This window comes from Bombina bombina, chromosome 10 (genome assembly GCF_027579735.1).
Source record: "Bombina bombina isolate aBomBom1 chromosome 10, aBomBom1.pri, whole genome shotgun sequence".
In the NCBI taxonomy this organism is placed as follows: domain Eukaryota; kingdom Metazoa; phylum Chordata; class Amphibia; order Anura; family Bombinatoridae; genus Bombina; species Bombina bombina.
The window spans coordinates 145,246,544-145,270,134 of NC_069508.1; the positions used below are offsets into that span (position 1 = coordinate 145,246,544).

Genomic DNA, 23,591 nt, shown 5'->3' on the forward strand with positions numbered 1-23,591 from the left:
GACCTTATTCGGGCCCGGTTTGAAAGAAATTATCGCTGACATTACAGGAGGTAAAGGCCATGCCCTGCCTCAAGACAGAGCCAAACCTAAGGCTAGACAGTCTAATTTTCGTTCCTTTCGTAATTTCAAGGCAGGAGCAGCATCAACTTCCTCTGCTCCAAAACAGGAAGGAGCTGTTGCTCGCTACAGACAAGGCTGGAGACCTAACCAGTCCTGGAACAAGGGCAAGCAGGCCAGATAACCTGCTGCTTGCCCCTAAGACAGCATGAATCGAGGGCCCCCGATCCGGAAACGGATCTAGTGGGGGGCAGACTTTCTCTCTTCGCCCAGGCTTGGGCAAGAGATGTCCAGGATCCCTGGGCGTTAGAGATCATATCTCAGGGATATCTTCTGGACTTCAAATCCTCTCCCCTAAAAGGGAGATTTCATCTGTCAAGGTTGTCAACAAACCAAATAAAGAAAGAGGCGTTTCTACGCTGTGTACAAGATCTTTTACTAATGGGAGTGATCCATCCGGTTCCACGGTCGGAACATGGACAGGGGTTTTACTCAAATCTGTTTGTGGTTCCCAAAAAAGAGGGAACCTTCAGACCAATCTTGGATTTAAAGATCCTAAACAAATTCCTAAGAGTTCCATCGTTCAAAATGGAAACTATTCGGACAATCCTACCCATGATCCAAAAGGGTCAGTACATGACCACAGTGGATTTAAAGGATGCTTACCTTCACATACCGATTCACAAAGATCATTACCGGTATCTAAGGTTTGCCTTCCTAGACAGGCATTACCAGTTTGTAGCTCTTCCATTCGGATTGGCTACGGCTCCAAGAATCTTCACAAAGGTTCTGGGTACTCTTCTGGCGGTACTAAGACCGCGAGGAATTTCGGTAGCTCCGTACCTAGACGACATTCTGATACAAGCTTCAAGCTTTCAAACTGCCAAGTCTCATACAGAGTTAGTACTGGCATTTCTAAGGTCGCATGGATGGAAGGTGAACGAAAAGAGTTCTCTCTTTCCACTCACAAGAGTTCCCTTCTTGGGGACTCTTATAGATTCTGTAGAAATGAAGATTTACCTGACAGAAGACAGGTTAACAAAGCTTCAAAATGCATGCCGTGTCCTTCATTCCATTCAACACCCGTCAGTAGCTCAATGCATGGAGGTGATCGGCTTAATGGTAGCGGCAATGGACATAGTACCCTTTGCACGCCTACATCTCAGACCGCTGCAATGGTGCATGCTAAGTCAGTGGAATGGGGATTACTCAGATTTGTCCCCTACTCTGAATCTGGATCAAGAGACCTGAAATTCTCTTCTATGGTGGCTTTCTCGGCCACATCTGTCCAGGGGGATGCCATTCAGCAGGCCGGATTGGACAATTGTAACAACAGACGCCAGCCTACTAGGTTGGGGCGCTGTCTGGAATTCTCTGAAGGCTCAGGGATCATGGACTCGGGAGGAGAGTCTCCTGCCTATAAACATTCTGGAATTGAGAGCAGTTCTCAATGCTCTTCTGGCTTGGCCCCAGTTAACAACTCGGGGGTTCATCAGGTTTCAGTCGGACAACATCACGACTGTAGCTTACATCAACCATCAAGGAGGGACAAGAAGCTCCCTAGCGATGATGGAAGTATCAAAGATAATTCGCTGGGCAGAGTTTCACTCTTGCCACCTGTCAGCAATCCACATCCCGGGAGTGGAGAACTCGGAGGCGGATTTCCTAAGTCGTCAGACTCTTCATCCGGGGGAGTGGGAACTTCATCCGGAGGTCTTTGCCCAAATACTTCGACGTTGGGGCAAACCAGAGATAGATCTCATGGCGTCTCGACAGAACGCCAAGCTTCCTTGTTACGGGTCCAGATTCAGGGATCCGGGAGCGGTCCTGATAGATGCTTTGACAGCACCTTGGACCTTCGGGATGGCTTATGTGTTTCCACCCTTCCCGATGCTTCCTCGATTGATTGCCAGAATCAAACAGGAGAGAGCATCAGTGATTCTAATAGCGCCTGCGTGGCCACGCAGGACCTGGTATGCAGATCTAGGGACATGTCATCCTGTCCACCTTGGTCTCTGCCTCTGAGACAGGACCTTCTAATTCAGGGTCCTTTCAAACATCAAAACCTAATTTCTCTGAAGCTGACTGCATGGAAATTGAACGATTGATTTTATCAAAGCGTGGATTTTCTGAGTCAGTAATTGATACCTTAATACAGACTAGGAAGCCTGTTACCAGAAAGATTTACCATAAAATATGGCGTAAATACTTATATTGGTGCGAATCCAAAAGTTACTCATGGAGTAAGGTTAGGATTCCTAGGATATTGTCTTTTCTACAAAAAGGTTTAGAAAAGGGTTTATCCGCTAGTTCCTTAAAGGGACAGATTTCAGCTCTGTCCATTCTTTTACACAAACGTCTGTCAGAGGTTCCGGACGTTCAAGCTTTTTGTCAGGCTTTGGCCAGGATTAAGCCTGTGTTTAAAACTGTGGCTCCACCATGGAGTTTGAACTTAGTTCTTAATGTTTTACAGGGTGTCCCGTTTGAACCCCTTCATTCCATTGATATCAAGCTGTTATCTTGGAAAGTTCTGTTTTTAATGGCCATTTCCTCGGCTCGAAGAGTCTCTGAGTTATCTGCCTTACATTGTGATTCTCCTTATCTGATTTTTCATTCAGACAAGGTAGTTCTGCGTACTAAACCTGGGTTCTTACCTAAGGTGGTCACTAACAGGAATATCAATCAAGAGATTGTTGTTCCATCTTTGTGTCCTAATCCTTCTTCGAAGAAGGAACGTCTTCTACACAATCTAGATGTAGTCCGTGCCCTGAAATTTTATCTACAGGCAACTAAGGATTTTCGACAAACGTCTTCCCTGTTTGTCGTTTATTCTGGTCAGAGGAGAGGTCAAAAAGCTTCTGCTACCTCTCTCTCTTTTTGGCTTCGTAGCATAATACGTTTAGCTTATGAGACTGCTGGACAGCAGCCTCCTGAAAGAATTACAGCTCATTCTACTAGAGCTGTGGCTTCCACTTGGGCCTTTAAGAATGAGGCTTCTGTTGAACAGATTTGCAAGGCTGCAACTTGGTCTTCTCTTCATACTTTTTCCAAATTTTACAAATTTGACACTTTTGCTTCTTCGGAGGCTGTTTTTGGGAGAAAGGTTCTTCAGGCAGTGGTTCCTTCCGTATAAAGAGCCTGCCTGTCCCTCCCGTCATCCGTGTACTTTAGCTTTGGTATTGGTATCCCAGAAGTAATGATGACCCGTGGACTGACCACACTTAACAGGAGAAAACAAAATTTATGCTTACCTGATAAATTCCTTTCTCCTGTAGTGTGGTCAGTCCACGGCCCGCCCTGTTTTTATGGCAGGTCTAAATTTTTAAATTATACTCCAGTCACCACTGCACCCTTTGGCTTCTCCTTTCTCGTTGGTTCTCGGTCGAATAAATGGGTGTGACGTAGAGGGGAGGAGCTATATAGCAGCTCTGCTGGGTGATCCTCTTGCACTTCCTGTTGGGGAGGAGTTAATATCCCAGAAGTAATGATGACCCGTGGACTGACCACACTACAGGAGAAAGGAATTTATCAGGTAAGCATAAATTTTGTTTTTTCTTTTACATATTGCAAGATGTTCCACGTTGCAACTGAGTCAGAAGATACTTCAGGAAAATTACTGCTCGGTGCTGGAGCTACCAAGCTAAGTGTATCTGCTATAAATTTTTGGTATCTGTTTCTCCAGCTGTTGTTTGCATTGCATGTCATGACAAACTTATTAATGCAGATAAAATTTCCTTTAGTACTGTTACATTATCTGTTGCTGTTCCGTCAACATTTAATTTTCAGAGTGTTCCTGATAACATAAGAGATTTTTTTTTTTTTTAAATCCATTAAGAAGGCTATGTCTGTTATTTCTCCTTCTAGTTTACATAAAAGTCTTTTAAAACTTCTCTTTTTTCAGATGAATTTTTAAATGAACATCATCATTCTGATACTGATAATGGTTCTTCTGGTTCAGAGGTTTCTGTCTCAGAGGTTGATGCTGATAAATCTTTGTATTTGTTCAAGATGGAATTTATTCGTTCTTTATTTTAAGAAGTATTAATTGCATTAGAAATAGAGGATTCTGGTCCTCTTGATACTAAATCTAAACGTTTAAATAAGGTTTTTAAATCTCCTGTAGTTATCCTCTGGCTATGAAAGAAGTATCTCGAATTTTGGTTTGGGCGGAATCCAGCTCCTGTCTAATCTCTGCGGTTCATATCCCAGGTATGGTCAATTGGAAAGCGGATTATCTCAGTCGCCAAACGTTGCACCTGGGTGAATGGTCTCTTCACCCAGAGGTATTTCCTCAGATTGTTCAAATGTGGGAACTCCCAGAAATAGATCTGATGGCTTCTCATCTAAGCAAGAAACTTCCCTGGTATCTGTCCGGATCCCGGGATCCTCGGGCGGAGGCAGTGGATGCATTATCTCTTCCTTACAAGTGTCATCCTGCCTATATCTTTCCGCCTCTAGTTCTTCTTCCAAGGGTATTTTCCAATATTCTAAAGGAATGCTCGTTTGTCCTGCTGGTAGCTCCAGCATGGTCTCACAGGTTTTGGTATGCAGATCTTGTCCGGATGGCCTCTTGCCAGCTGTGGACTCTTCCGTTAAGACCAGTCTTTCTGTCTCAAGGTTCTTTTTTCCATCAGGATCTCATTACCTTAATTTTAAGGTATGGAGTTTGAACGCTTGATTCTTGGTCAAAGAGGTTTCTCTGACTCTGTGATTGATACTATGTGACAGGCTCGTAAATCTGTATCTAGAGAGATATATTATAGAGTCTGGAAGACTTATATTTCTTAGTGTCTTTCTCATCTTTTTCTTGGCATTCTTTTTGAATACCGAGAATTTTTTTCAGTTTCTTCAGGATGGTTTAGATAAAGGTTTGTCCGCAAGTTCCTTGAAAGACAAATCTCTGCTCTTTCTGTTCTTTTTCACAGAAGGATTGCTAATCTTCCTGATATTCATTGTTTTGTACAACCTTTGGTTCGTATAAAACCTGTCATTAAGTCAATTTCTCCTCCTTGGAGTTTGAATTTGGTTCTGGGGGCTCTTCAAGCTCCTCCTTTTGAACCCATGCATTCTTTGGTCGTTATATTACTTTCTTGGAAAGTTTTGTTTCTTTGGCCATCTCTTCTGCCAGAAGAGTCTCTGAATTATCTACTCTTTTTTGTGAGTCTCCTTTTCTGATTTTGCATCAGGATAAGGCGGTGCTGCGAACTTCTTTTTAATTTTTTACCTAAGGTTGTGAATTCTAACAACATTAGTAGAGAAATTGTGGTTCTTTCATTATGTCCTAAGCCTATGAATTCTAAGGAGAAATCATTGCTTTCTTTGGATGCTGTTAGAGCTTTGTAATGTTATGTTGAAGCTACTAAGTCTTTCCGAAAGACTTCTAGTCTATTTGTCATCTTTTCCGGTTCTAGAAAAGGCCAGAAAGCTTCTGCCATTTCTTTGGCATCTTGGTTGAAATCTTTATTTCATCATGCCTATGTTGAGTCGGGTAACACTCCGCCTCAAAGGATTACAGCTCATTCTACTAGGTCAGTTTCTACTTCCTGGGCGTTTAGGAATGAAGCTTTGGTTGATCAGATTTGCAAAGCAGCAACTTGGTCCTCTTTGCATACTTTTACTAAATTCTACCATTTTGATGTGATTTCTTCTTCTGAAGCAGTTTTTGGTAGAAACGTATTTCAGGCAGTTTGAATTGGCTGTCTTTATTTTATCCCTCCCTCTCTAGTGACTCTTGCGTGGAAAGATCCACATCTTGGGTAGTCATTATCCCATACGTCACTAGCTCATGGCCTCTTGCTAATTACATGAAAGAAAACATAATTTATGTAAGAACTTACCTGATAAATTCATTTCTTTCATATTAGCAAGAGTCCATGAGGCCCGCCCTTTTTTGTGGTGGTTTTGATTTTTTTGTATAAAGCACAATTATTCCAATTCCTTATTTTATATGCTTTCGCACTTTTTTCTTATCACCCCACTTCTTGGCTATTCGTTAAACTGAATTGTGGGTGTGGTGAGGGGTGTATTTATAGGCATTTTAAGGTTTGGGAAACTTTGCCCCTCCTGGTAGGAATGTATATCCCATACGTCACTAGCTCATGGACTCTTGCTAATATGAAAGAAATGAATTTATCAGGTAAGTTCTTACATAAATTATGTTTTTGTCCCCTTTTCTGCAATTCCTTTCTGAAATTCTGGGCATTTCTGTTCCTTTTAGAAATGGAAGTGCAGGACACTGTTATATTCCACACAGCCATTGGCTGCACACTCTAGTGACCTATGTATAACTGTCCCTAATTGGCCACAGCAGAGAAGGTAACCTAAGTTACAACAACATGGCATTACAACTCCCATTTTTTATGGACATTACAACTTTACACTTATTTTGTTACTATTTAAACAATGAATGAAACTTTAAAAAAAACCACGTCTACATGTTATTCTTAGACTTATCTTTTCTTTAAATGTATCATTCTATCTAGCATCTATTTAGTGTTTAATGTCCCTTTAAAGGACCATAATATTGACAACGAATACATTCATTCGAGCATATCATTTGAACACTAGTTATGCTCCAACTCTGTGTTTAACCCCCGCACAGAGTTGGGGCATATAATAATAATAGTACTGAGAAAATACAGCTCATCTGCCCCTGAGAACTACAGTCGCATGATTACTTTAGGTTAAATGTGTCTTATGAAAATTGTACTGTACAGTAAGTGTCATAGTTCTGTTACATTTCTTAAACACGTTTGTTAAAGGGTCGCTAAAGTTAAAATTCAACTTTTTTGATTCAGATAGACCATGCAATTTAAAAAAAAAACTTTCCAGTTCACTTGTACGTATATGCATTTTGTAATTGTCTGATGGCTGTCACATGATACAGGGGGGAGGAAAATTGAACTAACTTTGAAATTAGAATAAAATCTACTAATTTACTTTTGTATTGTCTTTTTATCATGCATTTGCTGATTTATGTAATGCTGCTGTATTTAATGGTCCTTTATAAAATGAACATTCATGTAATTTTGTTGTCAATATTTTTCTTTAGATGCAATCAATCAAAATGAGGGGCACACAGTTACTGCCATGACCTTGCCAAGCGATTCCATTGTAAACGTGCATGCTATCAGCACAATGAAAACCTTAGAATATTGGTAGGTTTATACATTGTTGGGGTTTTCATAATTTTTACAATAAGTTAATTGACAAAAATATTTTTTCTTATTTTTTTCAAAAGCTTTTAAACGACACAAAACCCAATTTTTTTTTATTTCAATTCAGATAGAGCATGCAATTTAAAGCAACTTTATAATTTACTCCAATTATAAATTTTTCTTTGTTCTCTTGCTATTTTTGTTTGAATAAGCAGGAATGTAAGCAAAGGAGCCCATTTTTGGTTCAGCACCTGGTAACCACCAATTAGCAAGCCCTACCGAGATGCCAAACCACAAATGATAAGATCGGATGATTGACACCCGCTGCTAGCGGCTGATTGGCAGCGAGTGTGCAGGGGGCGGCATTGCACAAGCATATCACAAGAAATGCTTGTGCAATGTTAAATGCCGACAGTGTATGCTGTCGGCATTTAGCAAGGCGGAGCGTACATGATTCACTACAGCGAATCATGTCCGCTCTACCTTTAATAAATCTACCCCTTAATTTGTGTCATACAAGCCACTGCTGACTCTCTGAGAAGGTGCAGTGTTTGAATACTGGTGCATATGCTGCTGAAAAACAGCAACTTTTACAAAAAGCATTTTTGCTAATGGAAGTATATTGCAAAAATGCTTCTATTTATTTATAATTGAAATGCAATCATACACATTTCAGTTTTGCCTTTTTTGTTCCTTGAATTCTTTAGCATCAACTTTTTTTTTTTAAGAACAAGTTTTTCTAGTTCTAGTTTCTATGTGAAAGCAAAATATTATACAGTGCATAAAAAAGCTTGTATCAGCACTCTAGCACTCCCAATGTATAACGGCTAACAGGTCTATATAAATCCTGTGAGTTTATGATTCTATAGCCTATTTTATACACAATATCTTCTTTAATATCCGAAACTTCAGTACTACTGTGACTTGATGACAAATGCTTCCAAGTAAAATGCCTTTTTCAATTTAAGAGTTACAAGAACATAAAAACTCATAAAGTGAAAATAACTGGTCTGAGAATTCTGTGCTGAAAACTGCCAGTCTGTGATTGGTAGTATATTCACTTTTATTTGTCTCACATTAAAGGGACAGTAAAAATAAAAATGCATATGAAAGAGCACTAATTTTTGCGTGCGTGTGTGTGTGTCTATAATAATTTTTTTCTTAAAAGGAAGTCCACAACTGCATTCATTACTTTTGGGAAATACAGAACCTGGCCACCAGGAGGAGGCAAAGACAACCCAGCCAAAGGCTTAAATACCTCCCCCACTTCCCTCATTCCCCAGTCATTCTTTGCCTTTCGTCACAGGAGGTTGGCAGAGGAGTGTCAGAAGTTTGAGAGAGTTTCTTATGGAGGGTAGTACTCTTCCAATGGGACTGGAGTTTTAAGTAATCCTGTCAGTCTCTCAGTGAGAGCATGGATGAAAGTTAGAGTCCGGAGATGCAGGGGGAGTTCTTCTGTGAAACCATCCCGACTCATATTAACAGCTCCTTGGTAATCAGCGTTGACGAGTTTCGCTGCCTACCTTTCTTCACTAAAGTCCATGTCAGAAGCGAGGCTACTATCTGTCACACTTGAAGGGCCCTGTTCCTGTTCGACGGTGTAGATTCCAGTAACACAGTGTCGATTCCAGTTTCATTTTATTTCAATATGAGAATGTATTGTTGACGAAACAGGGTAGGATCCCAGTGGGACTCCTTTTATCTTAATAAGGAATCATGTGTTAATATCTCCTGAGGGGGGTTATTGAACAGGGGGGACTTTAATCATGTTTGTTATATGGTTCTATCTGCAAGGGTTTAGCTATACCTAGGCTCACGACCTTTATGGAACATAACAGCCTTGTTTTCTCCAACATAGGTGTGTCCGGTCCACAGCGTCATCCTTACTTGTGGGATATTCTCTTCCCCAACAGGAAATGGCAAAGAGCCCAGCAAAGCTGGTCACATGATCCCTCCTAGGCTCCGCCTTCCCCAGTCATTCTCTTTGCCGTTGCACAGCCAACATCTCCACGGAGATGGCTCAGAGTTTTTTGGTGTTTAAATGTAGTTTTTATTCTTCTATCAAGAGTTTGTTATTTTAAAATAGTGCTGGTATGTACTATTTACTCTGAAACAGAAAAGAGATGAAGATTTCTGTTTGTAAGAGGAAAATGATTTTAGCAACCGTTACTAAAATCGATGGCTGTTTCCACACAGGACTGTTGAGAGGAATTAACTTCAGTTGGGGGAAACAGTGAGCAGACTTTGGCTGCTTGAGGTATGACACATTTCTAACAAGACTTGGTAATGCTGGGATCCGGTAAGCCATTTTCTTAATTTTCAATATAAGAATAAAAGGGCTTCACAAGGGCTTTAAAGACTGGTAGACATTTTTCTGGGCCAAAACGATTACTTTATAAGCATATTTAATGGTTTATAACTTTGGAGAGTTATTTTAATCTTGGGAATTTTATTAAAAAAAACGGCAGGCACTGTATTGGACACCTTTTTCACTGGGGGCCTTTTCTAGTCATAGGCAGAGCCTCATTTTCGCGCCACTAATGCGCAGTTGTTTTTGAGAAGCAAGGCATGCAGATGCATGTGTGAGGAGCTCAGATCCACTGAAAAAGCTTATTGAAGGCGTCATTTGGTATCGTATTCCCCTCTGGGCTTGGTTGGGTCTCAGCAAAGCAGATACCAGGGACTGTATTGGGGTTAAATGTAAAAACGGCTCCGGTTCCGTTATTTTAAGAGTTAAAGCTTTCAAATTTGGTGTGCAATACTTTTAAGGCTTTATGACACTGGTGAAATTTTGGTGAATTTTGAACATTTCCTTCATACTTTTGCGTATATTCAGTAAAAAAGTGTGTTCAGTTTAAAATTTAAAGAGACAGTAACGGTTTTATTTTAAAACGTTTTTTGTGCTTTGTTATCAAGTTTATGCCTATTAACATGTCTGAACTATCAGATAGACGATGTTCTGTATGTTCGGAAGCCAAGGTTCCTCTCCATTTAAATATATGTGATGAATGTGTCAAACAAAGTAGGGACAATGATGCCACTGATAATAATGTTGCCCAAAATGATTCCTTAAGTGAGGGGAGTAAGCATGGTACTGCATCATCTCCTTCTATGTCTACACCAGTCTTGCCCACTCAGGAGGTCCCTAGTGAATCTAGTGCGCCAATCCTCCTTACTATGCAACAATTAACGGCTGTAATGGATAATTCTATTAAAAACATTTTAGCCAAAATGCCCACTTATCAGCGAAAGCGCGACTGCTCTGTTTTAGATACTGAAGAGCATGAGGACGCTGATGATAATGGTTCTGACATGCCCTTACACCAGTCTGAAGGGGCTAGGGAGGTTTTGTCTGAGGGAGAAATTTCAGATTCAGGAAAAATTTCTCAACAAGCTGAACCTGACGTTATTACATTTAAATTTAAATTGGAACATCTCCGCGCTCTGCTTAAGGAGGTGTTATCTACTCTGGATGATTGTGACAATTTGGTCATTCCAGAGAAATTATGTAAGATGGACAGGTTCCTAGAGGTCCCGGTGCCCCCCGAAGCTTTTCCTATACCCAAGCGGGTGGCGGACATTGTAAATAAAGAATGGGAAAGGCCCGGCATACCTTTTGTCCCTCCCCCTATATTTAAGAAATTATTTCCTATGGTCGACCCCAGGAAGGACTTATGGCAGACAGTCCCCAAGGTCGAGGGGGCGGTTTCTACTCTAAACAAACGCACCACTATCCCTATAGAAGATAGTTGTGCTTTCAAAGATCCTATGGATAAAAAATTAGAGGGTTTGCTTAAAAAGATGTTTGTTCAGCAAGGTTACCTTCTACAACCAATTTCATGCATTGTTCCTGTCACTACAGCAGCGTGTTTCTGGTTCGAGGAACTAGAAAAGTCGCTCAATCAAGCATCCTCTTATGAGGAGGTTATGGACAGAGTTCAAGCACTTAAGTTGGCTAACTCTTTTACCTTAGACGCCACTTTGCAATTAGCTAGATTAGCGGCGAAAAATTCAGGTTTTGCTATTGTGGCGCGCAGAGCGCTTTGGCTGAAGTCTTGGTCAGCGGATGTGTCCTCCAAGAACAGATTGCTTAACATCCCTTTCAAGGGGAAAACGCTGTTTGGCCCTGACTTGAAAGAGATTATTTCAGACATCACTGGGGGAAAGGGCCACGCCCTTCCTCAGGATAGGTCTTTTAAGGCTAAAAATAAAACAAATTTTCGTCCCTTTCGCAGAAACGGACCAGCCTCAAATTCTACATCCTCTAAGCAAGAGGGTAATTCTTCTCAAACCAAGCCAGCCTGGAGACTGATGCAAGGCTGGAACAAAGGTAAGCAGGCCAAGAAGCCCGCTACCGCTACCAAGACAGCATGAGATGCTGGCCCCCGATCCGGGACCGGATCTGGTGGGGGGCAGACTCTCTCTCTTCGCTCAGGCTTGGGCAAGAGATGTTCAGGATCCTTGGGCGCTAGAAATAGTTTCTCAAGGTTATCTCCTGGAATTCAAGGAACTACCCCCAAGGGGAAGGTTCCACAGGTCTCAATTGTCTTCAGACCAAATAAAAAGACAGGCATTCTTACATTGTGTAGAAGACCTGTTAAAAATGGGAGTGATTCATCCTGTTCCATTAGGAGAACAAGGGATGGGGTTTTACTCCAATCTGTTCATAGTTCCCAAAAAAGAGGGAACATTCAGGCCAATTTTGGATCTCAAGATCCTAAACAAATTTCTCAAGGTCCCATCGTTCAAGATGGAAACCATTCGGACAATTCTTCCTACCATCCAGGAAGGTCAATTCATGACCACGGTGGATTTAAAGGATGCGTATCTACATATTCCTATCCACAAGGAACATCATCGGTTCCTAAGATTCGCCTTTCTGGACAAGCATTACCAGTTTGTGGCACTTCCATTCGGACTAGCCACTGCTCCAAGAATTTTCACAAAGGTACTAGGGTCCCTTCTAGCGGTGCTAAGGCCAAGGGGCATTGCAGTAGTACCCTACTTGGACGACATACTGATTCAACCGTCGTCTCTACCACAAGAAAAGGCTCATACGGACATTGTCCTAGCCTTTCTCAGATCTCACGGGTGGAAAGTGAACGTAGAAAAAAGTTCTCTATTCCCGTCAACAAGAGTTCCCTTCTTGGGAACAATAATAGACTCCTTGGAAATGAAGATTTTTCTGACAGAAGCCAGAAAATCAAAACTTCTAAGCTCTTGTCAAGCACTTAATTCTGTTCTTCTTCCTTCCATAGCGCAGTGCATGGAAGTAATAGGTTTGATGGTTGCGGCAATGGACATAGTTCCTTTTGCGCGAATTCATCTAAGACCATTACAACTGTGCATGCTCAGACAGTGGAATGGGGATTATACAGATTTGTCCCCGACGATCCAAGTAGATCAGAGGACCAGAGATTCACTCCGTTGGTGGCTGACCCTGGACAACCTGTCCCAAGGGATGAGCTTCAGAAGACCAGAGTGGGTCATTGTAACGACCGACGCCAGCCTGGTGGGCTGGGGCGCGGTCTGGAAACACCTGAAGGCTCAGGGTCTATGGTCTTGGGAAGAATCTCTTCTCCCGATAAACATTCTGGAACTGAGAGCGATATTCAATGCTCTCAAGGCTTGGCCTCAACTAGCAAAGGCCAAATTCATAAGGTTTCAATCAGACAACATGACGACTGTTGCATATATCAACCATCAGGGGGGAACAAGGAGTTCCCTGGCGATGGAAGAAGTGACCAAAGTAATTCAATGGGCGGAGCTTCACTCCTGCCACTTGTCTGCAATCCACATCCCAGGAGTGGAAAATTGGGAAGCGGATTTTCTGAGTCGTCAGACATTTCATCCGGGGGAGTGGGAACTCCATCCGGAAATCTTTGCCCAAATAACTCAATTATGGGGCACTCCAGACATGGATCTGATGGCGTCTCGTCAGAACTTCAAGGTTCCTTGCTACGGGTCCAGATCCAGGGATCCCAAGGCGACTCTAGTAGATGCACTAGTAGCGCCCTGAACCTTCAACCTAGCTTATGTGTTCCCACCGTTTCCTCTCATTCCCAGGCTGGTAGCCAGGATCAATCAAGAGAGGGCTTCGGTGATCTTGATAGCTCCTGCGTGGCCACGCAGAACTTGGTATGCAGACCTGGTGAATATGTCATCGGCTCCACCATGGAAGCTACCTTTGAGACGGGACCTTCTTGTTCAAGGTCCGTTCGAACATCCGAATCTGGCATCACTCCAACTGACTGCTTGGAGATTGAACGCTTGATTTTATCAAAGCGTGGGTTCTCAGATTCTGTCATTGATACTCTTATTCAGGCTAGAAAGCCTGTAACTAGGAAAATTTACCATAAAGTATGGAAGAAATATATCTGTTGGTGCGAATCGAAAGGATTCCCATGGAACAGGGTAAAAATTCCTAAGATTCTATCCTTTCTACAAGAGGGTTTGGAGAAAGGATTATCTGCAAGTTCTTTGAAGGGACAGATTTCTGCTTTATCTGCTTTACTTCACAATAAGCTGGCGGCTGTGCCAGATGTTCAGGCTTTTGTTCAGGCTCTGGTTAGAATCAAGCCTGTTTACAAACCTTTGACTCCTCCTTGGAGTCTCAATTTAGTTCTTTCAGTTCTTCAAGGGGTTCCGTTTGAACCCTTACATTCCGTAGATATTAAGTTATTATCTTGGAAAGTTTTGTTTTTGGTTGCAATTTCTTCTGCTAGAAGAGTTTCAGAGTTATCTGCTCTGCAGTGTTCTCCTCCTTATCTGGTGTTCCATGCAGATAAGGTGGTTTTGCGTACTAAACCTGGTTTTCTTCCGAAAGTTGTTTCTAACAAAAATATTAACCAGGAGATAGTTGTGCCTTCTTTGTGTCCGAATCCAGTTTCAAAGAAGGAACGTTTGTTGCACAATTTGGATGTAGTTCGTGCTCTAAAATTCTATTTTTAGGCTACAAAGGATTTCAGACAAACATCTTCCTTGTTTGTTGTTTATTCTGGTAAAAGGAGAGGTCAAAAAGCAACTTCTACCTCTCTCTCTTTTTGGCTTAAAAGCATCATCAGATTGGCTTATGAGACTGCCGGACGGCAGCCTCCTTAAAGAATCACAGCTCATTCCACTAGGGCTGTGGCTTCCACATGGGCCTTCAAGAACGAGGCTTCTGTTGATAAGATATGTAAGGCAGCGACTTGGTCTTCACTGCACACTTTTACCAAATTTTACAAATTTGATACTTTTGCTTCTTCTGAGGCTATTTTTGGGAGAAAGGTTTTGCAAACCGTGGTGCCTTCCATCTAGGTGACCTGATTTGCTCCCTCCCATCATCCGTGTCCTAAAGCTTTGGTATTGGTTCCCACAAGTAAGGATGACGCCGTGGACCGGACACACCTATGTTGGAGAAAACAGAATTTATGTTTACCTGATAAATTACTTTCTCCAACGGTGTGTCCGGTCCACGGCCCGCCCTGGTTTTTTAATCAGGTCTGATGATTTAATTTCTCTAACTACAGTCACCACGGTATCATATGATTTCTCCTATGCAAATATTCCTCCTTTACGTCGGTCGAATGACTGGGGAAGGCGGAGCCTAGGAGGGATCATGTGACCAGCTTTGCTGGGCTCTTTGCCATTTCCTGTTGGGGAAGAGAATATCCCACAAGTAAGGATGACGCCGTGGACCAGACACACCGTTGGAGAAAGTAATTTATCAGGTAAACATAAATTCTGTTTTCATGATGCAATCTCTTAAGATTGCGTGCCCTTTTTGTGACTGGCACGGTGCACCTCGTAACGGGTGCCGTTACGACGTTTTCACTTCTGTATGTTGACTGTGTGTGACCGAGAGAGTCTAGCTCGTGGGTTGTCTGGTTCACAGGAGGTGGTGAGTGCCCCAGCCATTGGGGGTACTAAAGGGTGCCAGTTAGTTTTTGTCATTTTTGTTTCCTCCAGAGGTTACGGCATGGTTCCGCATGGCCATTTCTATGGCACGAACTCATTTATATCTCTCAAGTGAAGTATTTCTAAGATACTATCCGTGTTCCATTAACCAAGGCCCGTCGAGCGTGGGATCGCACGATTCAGTTTGGCCTTCTGGGGAAGCATTGGCCCCTGAGGCATCAGGGGCCCCAATCTCAGGGTCAGGGTCTTCAGTTGATCCGGCGAGTGATGATTTTGCCTTCCGTTATCGGCTGGTTCGCCTTCGTGTTCTTTTAAGACATGTTTTGGCAATTTTAGTGGATCCCAGTCCTAGTGGGCCGAGGGATCCGAGCTGGATGGCAAAATGGGTATGACGTGTTGAATATTAGAATTATGTTTTTCTAGTTCATTGATCGATCCTTCAGGAGGATTTTTCTTGGACTTTGAGCAGTTCTGGAATGTCCTTATACCAGGCTGGTACTGGTCGGACGCTTTTTTGGCTGTTACCAGGGTTCATGTCACCTTCGTGGTGCTGATTAAATCCTGTTGGGTTCTGAATGTCATTTGGCCTATTCTATGGACTCCAGGCTCGGATCCTACAGAAGTATGATGCCTGTTGTTTATGCGCAACCTCTCAGGACAGAGGGTTGTGAGTACCAATCTAAGGTTGGCTGGTTTGGGCTACTCGTCTGAGATACGAATCTGCTTTTGCAGACGCCATCATGGTTCTTCAGGTCCCTGGGGACTCAGAACCGTTCTCTCTATTTCTTGGGAGATGGGAGTGACTTTTGTGGTCTCGTATGCTGAGTGATTACCGATTTGAGTTTCACTTGAAGTTCTTCCAGACCCTGATTCGTTAGCCTATTAAGCATTTTCTTGCGGTGGCGAAGTCTCATTCCTTCCCGCCTTGGGTGGATCATATAGTCTGGCGCGGGCTTGTTTTTCTTCCTCTACTCCGAGTTGTGTTACTCTAAGAGGTGGTGTGCAGGGGTTCCCTGCCTTCTGTGGGGGGCTGCGGCTCCAGCGTTTGCCTGCTTAAAGTAGTTTCTTTGGAAGATAGATCTTTCAAGGATCTCTGGCTGTTGTCTCTTCCATTTTATACCCTTAGTCTGACCACGGTCTTCGACGTTTGTCTTGCGTCCTCGTTGCAACTCTAGCCTTGGGGCTTGTCAGAGAAAATTTAAGGTTGAGTACGGATGGCCGCCCTTCTGGGGTCAGGTAGTTGACCTTTTAGTTTCGATGCTCCGTTGGCGGTGCCTTATGTTTACCTCTCGGGGATGGTGAGCAAAGTCCAGGGTTACCATTCGCCTTCGGGTGTTGATTGCTACCCTGCCTGTGTGTGTAACACGTGTTATCGCTTGCTTACGAGATTTCCTTGCGATCCATATGCACTGGGTGCGGAATCTTAGACCTTGTAGGAGGCAGTTAGGGTTCCTCTGGAAGTTGGATCTTTCGGTCGACCTCTTTCTGAGGACCCTGGCCTAGGTCCATGTCTCTCCTTAGATGGGTGTGGACGGTTCGGTCTCACACTAGATGTTTTTTGTCTCTCGTAGGGGCTGGGACTCTGTGTGAGAGATGTCTATCGGACGGCTCAGGCTTTAGGTCCTTCTGACGGGTCCCTACTGGTCTTCTGGTGCATTTAAGATGTTCCTGTAGACTCCAGGTGTCTTTCCACTGGATTGGTGAAATGGCCGAGGGGTCTCGCCTCTATGTAGGGTATTTTTCCGTTGTTTCATTTTCTTCTCTTCTAGAGTGGGGGTTGGGATCTCCGGGTTAGGAGTTACCTTTAGTATCTGTGGCATCCTGTGGGTCCTTGATTCTTGTTTTACAGGGTTTTTTTTCCAATTCTTACATTTCAGGATCCTGGAAGGGGAGCTGCAATGTAGTGTCTGGTTCCTTCGTTCCTGCAGCGGGAGGCTGAGGGTTTGCACCCTCTGGGGCTTCTGCTATATGTTGGATCTGATATATGGATGCTGAGAGTCTGAGGGCCTTCTTCCCTTGGGGATTGTTCTTCCTTTTGACGAGGACAGCGTGTAGGGGGTCTCGTACCCGAGCACAATGTCTATCCTGACTCACGGTAGCATACCGTTTGTAGCAGTGGTCTACCCGGAGACTTTGTTGCTCGTTGATCATTCCTTTTCTCTTCCAGAAGTCTGGGACTCTTGTCTTCGGTCTTTGACTAGCTTTTGGGCTGGGACCATTATCCTGGAGGAAAGGTTAGGGATCGGTTACCCTATGCAGGATTGACCATTTTCTTAGTGCTGGTCTTCTTCTTTGTGGGAGGACTTTGGGTGTCCTCCTCTTTCTACTAGCGTCTGGTGCTGGGAGGGGGCGCTCCTTGGAGCCCATTCGGAGGGCTGTAAGCCCTTGCAAGGTTGCAGTTGTATCCATCCACAGTTATTTGCACTGTGATGGTGTATCCAGCTACAGCTAATTGCACTTGTCTGTTTGCTACCAAACTTTGAAACGCCTTTCAGTGGTTTGGGTTAGCAATGGTGGGTCAGTTTTCCTCCTGGAAGCTGGTCTTTGAGAGTTCCTGTTCAGGTGGTTTGAGGTTCTTTTTGGAGAGCTCTTCTAGCTGCTGAGATAGTAATCCTGTTTCTGCTGTCTCTGCCTGTCTAGCCTGCAGGTCTAGATATGTTATGAGGCAGTGGGGGACTCATGGTTTTCCTGGAGTACCTTAGGGTATGGTACAGGGTCAGGGATATGAGGCTATTTCTCAGGTCCTTTTTTGGGACATGTTTCCCTGTGTATGGATCCCTTTCTCGGTCCTTGTGTTTCTAGGGAGTTTGTCTACCTGGGCGTTGCTATTGTAGACAACCATGGATTGTTCTATATGTGTGCAGTGGGAAAAGTTCCTTTGGATTTTTCCTGGACTCTGTTTTCCCTTTTGGGGACAGTTACGGTCCTTGGCCGGGTTCCTTTTTAGGAGTCGTGATCTTCCCTTTTAAGAAGAAAAACATAAATTATGCTTACCTGATAATTTCATTTTCTTCTGAAGGGAAGAGTCCACAGCTTCCGCCCGTGTTTTTTTCTCTATGAGGCGGCTGTAATTTTTTATTCTTCTGGCACCTTTTTTTCACCCTCATATTTCTCCTACTGTTCCTTTTTCCTTTGGCAGAATGACTAGGGGATGAGGGAAGTGGTGGTGGGGGGTATTTAAGCCTTTGGCTGAGGTGTCTTTGCCACCTTCTGGTGGCCAGGTTCTGTATTTCCAAAAAGTAATGAATGCAGCTGTGAACTCTTCCCTTCAGGAGAAAATGAAATTATCAGGTAAGCATAATTTATGTTTTTTTATTATTATTTTTTTTCCCCCTTAAGGACTGTGGGTGTCAGGACTCATACCCCTGCTGTCATTAGTAGGGGATTGGGAGTCGCCTACCTAATGTATTTGTTTTGGGCAGTGGCTCCCAAGGAACCCCTATCCCTAAAGGCAGTACACAACATACATGCTATACTCCTTACATGAGAGACGGTATTGCCCATTTTCAAATGAGGTGTCTCAGGCCCCTTTAGTTTGCAGGTGATTACCAAAGAAATTCCTATAATCTTTCTAGTAGATGCCTTTACAATGCTTTAAAGGAATAGTCTAGTCAAAAGTAAACTTTAATGATTCAGATATTGCATGCAATTTTAAGCAACTTTCTAATTTACTGAGATTATCAAATTTTCTTCGTTCTCTTGCTATCTTTATTTGAAAAAGCAAGAATGTAAGCATAGGAGCTGGCCCATTTTTGGTTCAGCACCTGGGTAGCACTTGCTGATTGGTTGGCTACATTTAGACACCAATCAGCAAGTGCTACCCAGGTGCTAAATCAAAAATGTGCTGGCTCCTAAGCTTACATTCAAATAAAGATACCAAGAGAATGAATAAAAAATAGGAGTAAATTAGAAAGTTGCTTAAAATTTAATTTTGACTAGACTATCCCTATAAGCTTTAAGACATCCTAGCACCCCAGAAATAAGTATAATGGGACTAGTGAACCCTCTTGAAATATTAGTGGCTATTAGAGGTTACACATGCGGCACCTATCAGATGATCACCGAGCAAAACCATAATCACATGGAACAACACAAGGGCATTGGGTATCCCCCACAATACATAAAAAAGCTTCCAGATCATTGTCATAACAATAACGAATACCTTATAACATTGGTTTTATTTTGGGGGTTCTGGCAATTTTTAAGAGACTTTTTATTACCCCTCACCAGAGAAATATATAATTCAAAGAGTGAGGTCCTATGGTTCAATGTCATGTCTTTATATCTATTAAATAATTAACATAGAAGCATTCGTGTTTTCCTTCTTAATATGGGAAGAGTCCTCAGCTGCATTCCTTACTTGTGGGAAATACTGAACCTGTCCACGAGGAGGCAGCAAAGACACCCCAGCCAAAGGCTTAAATACCTCCTTCACTTCCCTCATTCCCCAGTTATTCTTTGCCTTTCGTCACAGGAGGTTGGCAGAGAAGTGTTAGAAGATTTCGGAGTAGTCTCTTATGGAGGGCAGTACTCTTTGAGATGGGACTGGAGTTTTAAGTAGTCCTGTCAGCCTCTCAGTGAGAGCATGGATGAAAGTTAGAGTCTGGAGATGCAGGGAGAGTCTTTCTGCGAAACCATCCCGACTCATATTAACAGCTCCATAAGCAATCAGCGTTGACGAGTTTCGCTGCCTGCTTTCTTCACTCAAGTCCATGTTAGAAGTAACGCTACTATCTGTCAAACTTGAAGGATCGTGTTACTGTTCCATGGCATAGATTCTGGTAAGATCGTTTCATTTTTTATACATGTATGATAACACAAGAAGACAGGGTCACAGTGTGACTCCTTTTATCTGTATAGAATCAAGGGTTAATATCTCCTGAGGGGGATTATTGAACAGTGGGAAATAATCTTATATGTTTATTTGATTTTATGTTGCTTTAATGTGTGAGATGTTATGGGCTCATAGGCTGTTATGGAATATGCACGTTTCATTTTCACTTTGAGAGCTGTGCAGCTTACAAGCTTGGCATGCTTTTTTCTCTTAGCAGGGACGGTCCTGCATTGTTCACCATGTGATTCATTCCCTTTTTCCTGACCGGGTGTTTATCAGAGAGGTGTCATAAATCTCTGTACTGTCTGGGTCATAGGAGGTGGTGAGTGCCCCAGCCATTGGGGTACAAGGTGCCGTTTTTTTTATTGTAAAACATTGCATAGAATATTTATTTCTCTATTATAAGTAAATATTTTTATTTTATTTTGAAAAAAATTTTTTTATTGAGGTTAAAATAGCATATACAAAATAGTCTCATCAACCAGGTTACAATTAACAACATACAACAGGGTGACATGACAAGTCAATCCAGGCACCTCATTTTTTGTTTCATAGATTCGTAGCATCCCCAAACAAACAGGTCCAATCATGGGACCAGAAACTATATAAAACCATTGAGAACATGTTAATGGAGTTAATAGTACAAAGTATAATTTCAGTGTATATGAGATAGAGGCAAACTGTGGATTAGACATTCATTGACCTAATATAGAAGTACAAGGAGGACACCAAAATTACTCTACCAACTTCAGTCGAATTCAGACCTAGTCAGCTGATAAAAGTGATGTCCTCAGTTGCAATCATAAGCGAAAGTAGATATTAACATTGAACAATTGTAGAAACATAAACAGTAGTAAACTATTATTTTAAAAAAATCTTCAGGGAGCCAGGAAATCATAAACTAAGCTAAATTTCCTGAATTAAAGCCCGGGGAGCCTTTATACACAAATACTGGAGAACACTTAGTCATGGCTCTTCGGGCTAGGCAGAGACTACTTAACTCTGCCAAACAGAGATGCGGAGGAGAAGGTATTCATCCCTTACCGCACAAGAGTGGTGGGAGGCGGAGGATAAGCCAAAGATAGTGTGCCCATTCATTGCTTCTTTACAAAACCTAAGAATGAAACCATCCTAAGGATGGTGAGAGATTAATAAGGAGAATCCATATACATCCATTTCCCAAGGGCTCACAAGATGAATGTTATTATATAAGCACTGCATATTGTTAACTATAGAAATGTGTATATCCTGAACACAACTCAAAAACATAAAAAAAAAAATTTTCAAAAAAAATGACAATACAATCTTATCACTTGAAATAGAGCACTGCAGTGTGGGTAATGATTAATCCAAAATGATAATACAAATGCAGGTACTGGTACATAGACATTTCTGACAGGCTTATAGTTTGATATTCAGCTAAATGACAAAGCTTGTATAGGAATGTAAGAAACGTGGGATCTGCATGATTTCAGAGCATGCATTTTCATGAATGCAGGATCACCACCCCTACTGGAGCCAACAGTATAACTTATAGTACAAACAATTCTCAAATTCATTCATATGTGGGGCCTTACTAAGCAGTATTCAGGCTATATAAATGTTGGGGAAACTTGTTGCATATAATGGGTATTTTTCAACATTGAACACATAATAAACAGCCAACAAGCTTAAACTATAGAAAGAACAGTTGAATATACTGATAGGTAGCTAGTCCTCAACTGGGTATCAGACAACAGGTCTTCATGCATACGGTGGTATATTTACCCACAGTAAAGAAGAGGGGGGAAAAAAGGCATATCAATATAGTTCCTAATCGTCTTAGTAGAACGAGTCAGGCATTAAAAAGTTCAGGTTGTATAGTCTGCCTATCCTGTTTGCATAGAAGCAAAGTTAACACATCCAAGGTGAGACTCCTGGACCTGCAGGTGAAAGAAGCGTTCTTCCTCTAGGCCTTCAGCCCTTAATTTCACAGTGGCCGCATCAAGTCTTAGGGGTGGAGTGATTTCAGGACGCTTGTAGGAGACCCGGGTACTACAAAGATATTGTACGTACCCTATTTGAGTTGGAGAGGGCGTCATCCATATATCAAGACCTTCAGTGGACTTTATGTCCGTGGCTGACCTTTTGATTGATCCACTAGCTGCCTGTTGGATGCTAGCCGCATCTTCCGAAAAGGCGGTAGGGGTCAGAGGTACCGGCTCCTTACATCTTTTCCTCTGTGAATAGACAGGCTCACGCTGCGTGTGCATTTGTTCTCCTTTGCTCTGCCCGCTAGTCCCCGCGCAAGTCAGGGAGTCAAACATGGCAGACCCCCATACGCATGCCGCGTAGCTGTACTTCAAGGCTGTCAAATCTCCCAAGTATATTTCGCTCAAAGTCTAACATCAGTCTGTAAATAGCAGCACCAGCCATCTCCATACTCTGAGCTGTCTGTCCTCTGGCACTTTAAATAGGGAAATTATTTGAGGTTGGTAGTTCCCCTGCCGTTAACTGGAAAATGGCCGCTTCTCTGAAGTCCCAGTAGTAATCGTCATAGAATATGCTTAAATTCTAGGCTTGCTGGAGATTGGAAGTCCCTGGGCTTCTTGATTTCTTTCCACAAGCCTGCAGACACCTTATTGTAGCACAAAAAGCTGGGCTGAGCAGTTAGGTATATAATTATTAATAGTATATAGCCGGAGCTATGCTGACATACAACCGCTCAGTTCCCAGGCTTGCTCCGCCCCCCGGTGCTGTTTTTTTAAAATAAAATAAAATGTTTTATTTCTATAGTTCTCCGGTTATTGCACTTTAGAGGGTACTCCCTCTATTCCTAAAGAGTAATTCCTGTTTTTATTGTGAGGAGGCCTTAGATCTGCCCTCTCAATTATGTTCCATATGCCTTGATAATGTGATAATATCAAACATGTTTGATACTACTGAGCCGTCCACCTCTGAGGAGTTGTCGTCCAGTGAGGTGCGTAGCCTACATTCTTCTCTCTCTACACATGCAGTTTCCCGTAGCATTACTGATCCTCTATTTGGGGGGGTTCACCAGACGTTACTGCGCACTTCAGACGGCGGTGTCTGCAGCCTTTAATGCTTTACTTCGCCCTGCTAAGTGCAAGCGAAAGGTTACATATTGCACTCCTTCCCAGAGTACATCAGATAATTTATTGGATTAAACTGATAGGGTTATCCGAGGATGAAGTTCTTTCTGAGACTTCAGAGTATGAACATTCTGGGTCGGAGTCTGCTACCTCTAAACCTCCGGCTGCGGAGGAACCAGACTTTAGTTTTAAGAATTTGCGCTTTCTGCTAAAGGAAGTTTTTGGCAAATTCAGAGGTTCCAGAGGCCAAATTGCCTGATGCACCTTTGATTCCTAAATTGGATAGAGTTTGAGGGCAGGGTGGTACCTTATCCTTCCCGGCTCCTGTTAGATGGCGAACATTATTAAGACTGAATGGGACAGGATTCGATTCCTTTTTCCCCTCTTCTCCCTTTAACAAATTGTTCTCTGTCCTGGACTCTCAATGGAGTTGTGTGGTTCCGTCCCTAAAAGGGGATGGCGCTATCTTCATCCTTGCTAAATGTACTACTATCCCGCTTGATGATAGCTCTTCGTTTAAAGAGCCCATAGATAAAAGATGGAAACTCTGTT

The 23,591-nt window shown here is 42.6% G+C and overlaps 1 protein-coding gene across 1 annotated transcript in view; it reads left to right on the top strand.

The window, feature by feature from the left end:
• The window catches only part of LRRC40 (leucine rich repeat containing 40), a 257,736-nt gene that overhangs the window by 163,461 nt on the left and 70,684 nt on the right, over nt 1-23,591 (top strand). The window contains 1 exon segment of the mRNA XM_053693365.1: nt 7,109-7,214. Coding sequence (XP_053549340.1) covers nt 7,109-7,214 — 106 coding nt within the window.